The following is an 8,766-nucleotide window of genomic DNA, read 5'->3' as shown; positions in this document are numbered from 1 at the left end:
ATATGAATGCAAACATGGAAGGTTTTATAGGTTTTTACTCTAAGGGAAATGATTAAAGCTATATTTATATCTAAACATCCAACAATTTAGGTGAGATTAAATATTGGCTATTCAAAACTAGTTTAAAAGCTACTCTATTACATAGCACTAACATATTGCCCTAAGTACTAATGGCATTTTCAGTTAAAATGAAGGAAACGTGTGCAGATTTTAAAATTTTATCAGAAAAAATGTAGTACAGCATAAACTGTGGTACAGTGACAAACACAGAGGGGGTGCAAAGGAGCCCCCCCCTCAAGATTTTGACTAGAATGAAACTTTTTTGTTTATTTTTTTTTAGTGAACTTACATCCTGGATTATATAACGACTTGAAAATACCTAAAATATGCACTAAAACTAAAAAGATTTGAAGTGCTATTTTTTTTTAAACTTAAGTTGAAAATTTTACACCTGAATATAAAATGTTTGGCCTCTTTTTTTTTTTTTTTTCACTGTGTTATTAAAGCGATGAATGTATATGTATTATAATTAATTTGATTGAAATACAGTAAACTCTCGTTAGTACGCCCCCGCTTAGAACGACTTCCCGCATATATCGACGTTTTTTTCCGGTCCCTGGGACCAATATGCTTTTAATATTAAAATCTATCCGCTTATAGCGCCCCCGCTTATAACGACTTCCCGCTTATTTCGACGTTTTTCTAGAGTCCCCACAGGAAAAATCCCGTATATTGCGTCCGTATATTGCGTCGCTAGTAAACTTTTGTATCTTCGCGTTAAAACATGAGTTCTGTTACCGGAAGGCAACCAGTTCGACTACTTTATTCCGACCCGTGAAGTACGCCTCTTTGTCCCTGTTCGCATTCGTTATCTCGGAATTCCAAGAATTTCTCACCCCCTCCCCCTCACCTAAGGAAAAGGTCCACCTTGTAAAAAGTCAAAAAATCATTGATGGGGAGCTCTCAGATCAAGTAAGTATGCTCTGCGAAAATACTCAATTTTATCTTAAATCGCCTCCAATGTTGACCATTTTTAAATGAGGCCTTCTAGTAGTATGGTTAAATAATTTTTCACATCAGTTGAAAGATTAAAAGAAATTCAGAAAAAATACAAGCTGGGAAAGTTTGACAAATTCTCGTAGAAAAGCATTGCGCGCCCCATTTGCCTGTGCCGATACGAAAGAGCGAGGAATGGCAGGAAAAGGCAACCCGGATTCGTTTGATCTTCGCCGCCGCGTCATCTCCCCTCGATTCTAGCTCCATGACAGGAAACAGGCTGGCGCATCAGCCATTCTGGTTCCAAAGGGTTGTAAGGAAATTTGAATTCGCCAAAAGAGCGGTGCTTTTATTGGTGCCAAGAGAGCGATAACTACGCCATCTACGCTACGTGCTGTGAGGGTCCATTCGGTTACTTGTTCACACGTTAAGAAATGGCTAAAAGAAAAGCTCTTAGTTTCGATGAGAAATTAAAAATTATACAGCAGTATGATGAGAAAAAAGGAGTTACGAATAAGCAGCAATTTGCAAATGAAATAGGAATACCTGTATCTACATTAAAAACTTTATTAAAAAAACGGGAAGAAATTGAATCCAGCGCCTTTTCAGGCATCAGTAAAAGACGGAGGGTACGTAAAGGCAAAAATGAGGATTTAGAAGAAGTGCTGTACCAATGGTTCCAGCAAGCTCGAGGAAATAACTTGCCGATCAATGGACCCATTATGACGGAAAAAGCCAACGAAATAGCCAAAGGCTTGGGCATAAATGATTTCTCTGGATCAGCTGGTTGGCTGGATCGATTTCGAAAAAGATATGGCATTAAATATCGTCAAATTAGTGGTGAAGCCGAAGCCGTAGACGACGACAGCATTGCTCCCTGGATAGAAAATCTCCTCCCTAATCTACTAAAAGACTATGCACCTGAGGACGTATATAACGCTGATGAATTTGGATTATTTTTTAAATTAATGCCAGACAAATCCTTAGTTTTAAAAGATGAAAAGTGCCACGGAGGTAAGCTAAGTAAAGACAGACTGACTGTATTAGCATGTTCTAATTGGACTGGATCTGACAAGTTGAAGCTGATGGTGATTGGAAAATCTAAGTCACCACGGTGTTTTAAAAATGTGCGAACTTTCCCGTGCAACTACAAAGCACAGAATAGAGCCTGGATGACTGGGTGTTTGTTTACTGAATGGGTGCAACAGTTGGACCGAAAATTCGGTAAAGGAAAGAGGAAAGTCCTTCTGTTTGTGGACAACTGTCCCGCTCATCCCAAAGGAATCCCCCTCAAAAACATCAAGCTCGAGTATTTCCCCCCCAACTCTACCAGCAAGCTTCAGCCATTAGATCAAGGAGTCATTAAAGTTTTGAAGCAGAAATACCGTAAAAAGCTGGTACAGCGTTACTTACGTGAAATTGAATCAGGAGAGGACTCTTCCTGTAAAATAAATGTGTTGGATGCTATCCATTATGTTTCGGCTGCGTGGGATGAGATCGCGCCAGATGTGATAAGAAATTGCTTTCGAAAAGCGCATTTTGAGAGCAAATCTAATGAAAATGACCTGAATGTTGCGGATTTTCTGGACATCGAATTTGAGGAACAGTATCCTGGATATTGTTCAGTTGATGATGATTTGCCTATCACGGAAACTCTAGAAATTCAGGATATGATTGACATGGCGAAAGGTAAGTAAGTTAACTTATTAAATTTTTTCCTTTTTAAAGTTCACCCTTACTTCAGTTTAGTATTTATTTTACTTTCTCATTTAAAGATGGAGAATTCGAGGTTGATAATGAGGAAGAGGAAGAAGATGAACCTCCCCAACTTCCCTCTTTTATTAGCGCCTGCGATTCCGTAAGCGTTTTGCGGCAGGCGCTCTCTTCTACCGAAAACTCGGAAGCGATGCTGAGAGAACTTAACAGGATTGAAAGTTTTATAATAAGAAATTTTAGGAAACCAACTTCTTATGATGGAGGAAAGCAACTCCTTATGGAGAATTTTCTTACAAAAAAATAATAGCATAGATGTAACTAAGATGTAATAAAGTTGTAGAGGTTAAAATGCATACGCGTTTCTTTTGCTTTTAGACTGTTATTTTTATTTCAGCGATTAAAAACGAGTCATCAGATTTTTGTAAGGTATGTTTTTTTTTTCCTGTTATCTTCCAAAACGGCATTTTAAAGAGTTCTGCTTATAACGTCGTCCCGCTTAATACGACGTTTTTCAGAATCCCCGTCAACGGCGTACTAACGAGAGTTTACTGTAATTGAAAATGAAAAAAAAGGTAAAAAAAAAAAGTAAAAATTTTAGCTTCTTACTCCAGTTTTAAAGAGTGCTCAATGACCCCTTCATTTAACATTTGCCACAGTATAGAAAAAGCTACAAGTTTGGAAATATAAAACTTCCCCAGCTGTTTTTTTTTTTTTTAAATAATTATTTTAATGCTATGTATATGCATATTACTACTGTATATTATAATATGTAGCATTGTTTTTTCAGTTCAAAGCATTTTTTAAACCATCCTTCCCATATATATTAAGTTTGGGGGAGGCGGTTGAGCACCTGCTTTCAGTTGAAATTGGAAGCTAAAAGTCTTCCAGTAGGTTGATATCCACAAAGCTAAAAATATTGAGGGGTGTCTCGTTATCTAACAGAAACTTTCTTTTTACATGTATTTTTGAACCACCTGGGGAGGGGACATTTCCACAAAGTGGTGGTTAGTCATTTATTTATTTTTTTCAATAGTTATGTTCGACTTTACAGTTTGCGCCAGTCAATTTAATTTTAAAAAAAAATCTCAATGTAAAATGAACGTATGTACAGGAAAAAAATTCTACGTAGAATATTACAATCTTTAGACATCGTGATAAATAAAATCCATAACAAAAAGTAATAAAAAAGTATGGAATACTAAAAAGCGAATTAAAAAATTAAAACAATAATGGCAACAAACTATCAAGAAAATAAATGAATAACAACTTAACAGAAAAAACAATGGAAGAAAAAAAAAGAAATAAATACAAGTAGACAGAAAAAAAAGGAAGATAATCAAATGAGCGAACGCCCGCAGCAAGCACTGAAAGGGATTTGTTTACTGTCTCTGCGCGGAATCAGCTGTTAAAGAACCCTCCCATTCGCAAAATTTTCTCTACTACTTCAATCACTGACCTTCAAGTGACCTGTGCCCGTGAAAAAGCTTCATGAGGCATCCGCAACTATCCCCGCTAGCCCGCGGCAAAAATTCCGAATTATCACCCACATCTGCCTAAAAGCGGAAAAATCACGTGAAAATACGGGGGTCGTCTCCACGCTGCATTTGCCGTAAAGCATATTTTATTTTAAAAAAGGGGGACCCTAATACTTAAATTTTATTTTTCCATCATGTCAGTGTGTGTGTGGGGGGGGGCGGGGATCTATTCAGACTCATTCTATATTAAAAAACTCGTTTTTTGCTGGTGATTGCATCACATATCACACAAACACAAATATATTCAACAAAATTAGTTGCGACAAAGGAAAAACTTTAAAATCCGGACGTTTTGTCCAGCCTGCTCAGAAAACTGGACGTTATGTCCTAGCTGTCCAAAAATGTGGACGTTCTGTCCTTGGACCTTTTGTCCGTCGGACATTATGTCTGTTGGACGTTATGTCCGCTGGACGTTATGTCCGTCGGACGTTCTGTCCTTCGGACATTTTGTCCATCGGACGTTTTGGACATGGACGTTATGTCCGTGGACGTTTTGGATTTGGACGTTTTGTCCGGATCCCAAATTTTCTATCGATCTTAAGTTGATAAAATAATTGTAAACATACAAAAATGCACATTAACATTATTTTCTACAATCCGGTCCCCTTAATCTCGCAAGGCAAGTTACCGACATAATTTCATTTAATTCCGATAACAAAAACCTGCTAAACGCCTGCTAAAAATATGGTTTTCATATTTCCTTATAGCACTTATATTGGTGCGATACATTATTTTGAAATATATCAGTAATTAATTTAATGATTCTCTTAGGTAGGGGAGGGCGGAAATGATAAAATATTTCATGCATATTTTGTTTTAAAAAGGCTGAGAATTCGAGTAATATTAATCTGATGGGTTTCAAGTGGACTCTAGGTCTTTTGATATTTCCGGCAGACAGATATTCATAATTTGGAGCAATGTAATTTAATTTTTCATAATTCTTAAAATATTAATCCATTTTTGAAGTATGATATTAACTTGATTAGAAGTTATGTTGTTATATTCCATCAAAATCAATTGAAGTTTCATGGAAAACATTTTCATGTTACCAGTTGCAACAAATGTTTTGGCCTAAAATAACAGACACACTGCATTGCAGTACTGGTCTTGTTGAAAAACTTCGGAATTAACGTGATGAGTGACGAAACAGGGCTTATTATTCTCGTTACTGTATCTCTCCTTACTTAGAATAGTGAATAGAAATAATATTAGCAGTTGCGGTTGGCCTATTCAGATCAACTTGCTTTAATTAGTTTTTTTTTTTAAACAGATATATGTCAAAAAATAAGTTTTAAATTAAAGAAGAAAATCCCTTGAAATATAAATGTATTTTATGTGAAAGAAATGTTGAATATCCCATCATGGGCCATGTTAAAGCAGTTTATCACCTGTTACATTAACGTTCATTATTTTTTTACACACGAACTTATGTTTAAAAAAAATTATTTTAAGCTTTAACTAACATTTATAGTTAAAATATAAGCCTAAGTGGGTTCAACCAATATATTTATTTAATTCAGTTACAAATCAAAGAGTAAGAAATGTTCCAAACACACCCCATTCTCTCCCATATGCTTCCAATGAACGAAAGCGACTGTAATATTTGTTTAATTGATAAAAAACAATTCCTTATTATTTTTTAAAACAACGATGCACTTGTTTTAATTCAAAATGTAATCTAGTTACACGTAAGCAATGAACGTATCTAACGTATCAAATTTAAGAACTTGATCTTTAAAACGTTTTCATGCACTGTACTGAATTTTCCATAAACTATTTCATTTTCTAAAATTAAAACTTTAAGAACTTTATTCGTCCTATAACACGTTTTTCTTCGTAGATCCAGTTTTATTGCGCAATTAAAAAATAATATTCATAATCATGAAACTAATATTTACTAACGATACATCACAGAAAAGTATGTCTGACTCCGTTTTTCGTGGAGCCCAGATAGGTCGATCGAAAAGAAGCATATGATTAGTGTTCTTTTTTTGTATCATATTTATCATTAACTAGTGTTCCCCCAGCGTTCGAAATTCGACAGTATTTATAATTGAAAATTTTCAGAGAACTTGTATACGAATTTTCCTGTTTCGAAAACATTTTTATTTCCACTCTTATTTATTTATTTCTACTTCGTTTACTGCACAACTGGAAATATACAATTTTTACATGTACTTACAATACCAAACAAACCAACTTACTTTAATTTTTCCTTTTGTATGTTATTCTCAAAATACGAATGAAGAGGGACATTTCGATGATTGGGAAAATGTTGTGGTCGTCAAATTCTTGGCGTGAATAATTTTATTTTGGATACCATGTTTCTTCTTCATAACCCTACGTAAATATATATATTTCTCGACTCTTTGTTTACGTCTGCAAAGGAAAAACACTACCCGCGCTGGCATTGGTGCCAAAAAATTTGAAGACGAAATAGATTGCTAATTTCCCAATTATCAAAATCTTCCCTTATGAAATGATTGATCAAAACTCAGTTTATGCGTAAAAGTTCTGTATGAAAAACATTACTTTATAAAAAGTCTACTATCTTCGCCACTAGAAACATAAAATTTCAAAGCGTCAGATGAACAAACCCACCCTGCTGCCTTAAAATTTGTCCATTCGAAACCACTGGAAGTCGCAATAATCGTAGGGGAATGCGGGGAAAGTGAAATAGTTAAGATAATTTTTTTTTTCCAAGGTGAACAAAGTTCGAAATTTGTTCTGGAAATTGAGGTACAAAGGAACAATAAATTTTACTATAAAATTTGCATTGAAACAATTGCTCTTTAAATTTTTGACAGTAAATTTGTACCTAAAAAATAAAGAAATAAATAAATAAGTAATAATTTTTAAAAAAGTGGAAATTTTTTACTTCATTTTTCATGGAGTAAAGTGAAAAATAAAATATTTTTCTTATGAAATATTTTCTATTTGATTATTAAAGCTATTGTTAATTCAATGAATGAGTAAATAAAAGAATGAAGAATAAATAATTCTTCATTCTTAAAATTTCATTGTTAAAAGGAAATTAAACAATGAACGAATAAATAAACAGGTTAGATAAAGAGGAAAAATAAATCAGTTAATAAAATAGTGAATGAGAATAACAAAATAAGCGAATGAATGAATAAATAAGCGAATCAATAAATGACTACGTAAGTAATTTGATAAAAGATTGAATATGTAAATCAGATGAATTATTTCGCTTTTCCCCATCCACTTTGCCCCTCAAGCACTTGACTAACTGTACAAAGCATTTAAAATACAAATTAGCTTAATATTACACAAATAAATACTGTACCGAATATTAATAGGTAAATGTCATAAACCGAAAAATGGGCAGAAAGACAAGCCCTCTAGCCGCTAGTGGCGGCTAGTTAGGAAAAGCTAGTAAGAAATATATCTAAAATTTGTATATTTATAATACTGTCACTGAAATTTTCATATTAATTTATTTTTCTCTTCTGCGAAATTGCTTAGGTGGATAACTCTGATGTCTCCACATCTTCACTTTCTGGTACGCCTACATCGTCGACTATTTGGGACATAGGTATATATGCAAACTGTACGCAGCAACTGGAAGACGATACAAAAGCTGGGTTGTTGAAAAACACATGGGCTCCTGATTCTTCCTACAAATTCATTTCTGAAAGTGCAAAAGGAAAAAACAGAAAATTTCAAATTTCTTGGCTAAAAAGATATTCATGGCTTGCCTATTCCCATGCTCTTGGGGGTGCTTTCTGTAAAGTTTGTGTTCTATTCCTTAATAATTCAGAAACTGAAGCAGGTAAAGGTTCCCATCAGTGTTTAGGGAATTTGGTTAAGAAACCCTTTAAGAATTGGAAGCATGCTTTAGAAACGTTTAATGCCCATTCACATGCTCAGTACCACAAAAACGCTTCTGTATCAGCCAGCAATTTTCTAGACATACATCAGAATAAATGTTCAAGCGTTATAAATCAGCTGGAGTCTAAAAATGATGAGGACCGAAAGAAAAATAGAGAAATACTGAAAAGAATTTTTAACGTTATAAAAATCTGCGGACGACAAGAACTGTCACTGCGTGGGCATTCTGACAGCGGAAGACTAACTTTAATGGAACCTGAACACAATGACGGCAACTTTCGGGCACTTCTTCGGTATGGAGCCACATCTGGTGATGAAATTTTAAAAGATCACATTTTAAAAGCTCCTGGAAATGCATTGTACCTTAGTCCGACTATTCAAAATGAACTCATACATTTGATTGGAAAAAATATCCAAATGCAAGTAGTGGAGAAAATTCGACGTGCCAGATTTTTTACAGTTTTGGCAGATGAGACGACGGACATAAGTAGAATTGAACAGTTTTCGTTATGCGTTCGATTCGTCGATGAAAGCGAAAGCTTCATACTAAGGGAAGATTTCTTAGAATTTGTACCTGTCCACAACGTAACAGGTGAAGGACTGGCAAACACCATTAAGACACGACTGCGGGATCTTGGCTCAGATTTAACTCTAATGCGTGGGCAGG

At 34.8% G+C, this 8,766-nt stretch overlaps 1 protein-coding gene across 1 annotated transcript; it reads left to right on the top strand.

Annotated features, from left to right (window-relative positions):
* The first annotated feature begins 561 nt into the window (after positions 1-561).
* On the top strand, positions 562-3,219 carry LOC129218652 (tigger transposable element-derived protein 4-like). The gene is made up of 2 exons (XM_054852972.1): positions 562-2,685; positions 2,772-3,219. The coding sequence occupies exons 1-2, from the start codon at positions 1,431-1,433 to the stop codon at positions 3,014-3,016; spliced, it is 1,500 nt and encodes a 499-aa protein (XP_054708947.1). The 5' UTR covers positions 562-1,430; the 3' UTR covers positions 3,017-3,219.
* The last annotated feature ends 5,547 nt before the right edge of the window (positions 3,220-8,766 follow it).

Source organism: Uloborus diversus, chromosome 3 (assembly GCF_026930045.1).
Source record: "Uloborus diversus isolate 005 chromosome 3, Udiv.v.3.1, whole genome shotgun sequence".
Classification (NCBI taxonomy): Eukaryota; Metazoa; Arthropoda; class Arachnida; order Araneae; family Uloboridae; genus Uloborus; species Uloborus diversus.
This window is presented reverse-complemented; position numbering and strand designations above follow the sequence as displayed.

What these genes read in the sequence shown, in the direction of transcription:
- LOC129218652 (XM_054852972.1), top strand. Translation starts at nt 1,431, where the DNA reads ATGGCTAAAAGAAAAGCTCTTAGTTTCGATGAGAAATTAAAAATTATA. An exon ending in TATGATTGACATGGCGAAAG is followed by an intron (nt 2,686 to 2,771) that starts GTAAGTAAGTTA and finishes TCTCATTTAAAG; the next exon opens with ATGGAGAATTCGAGGTTGAT.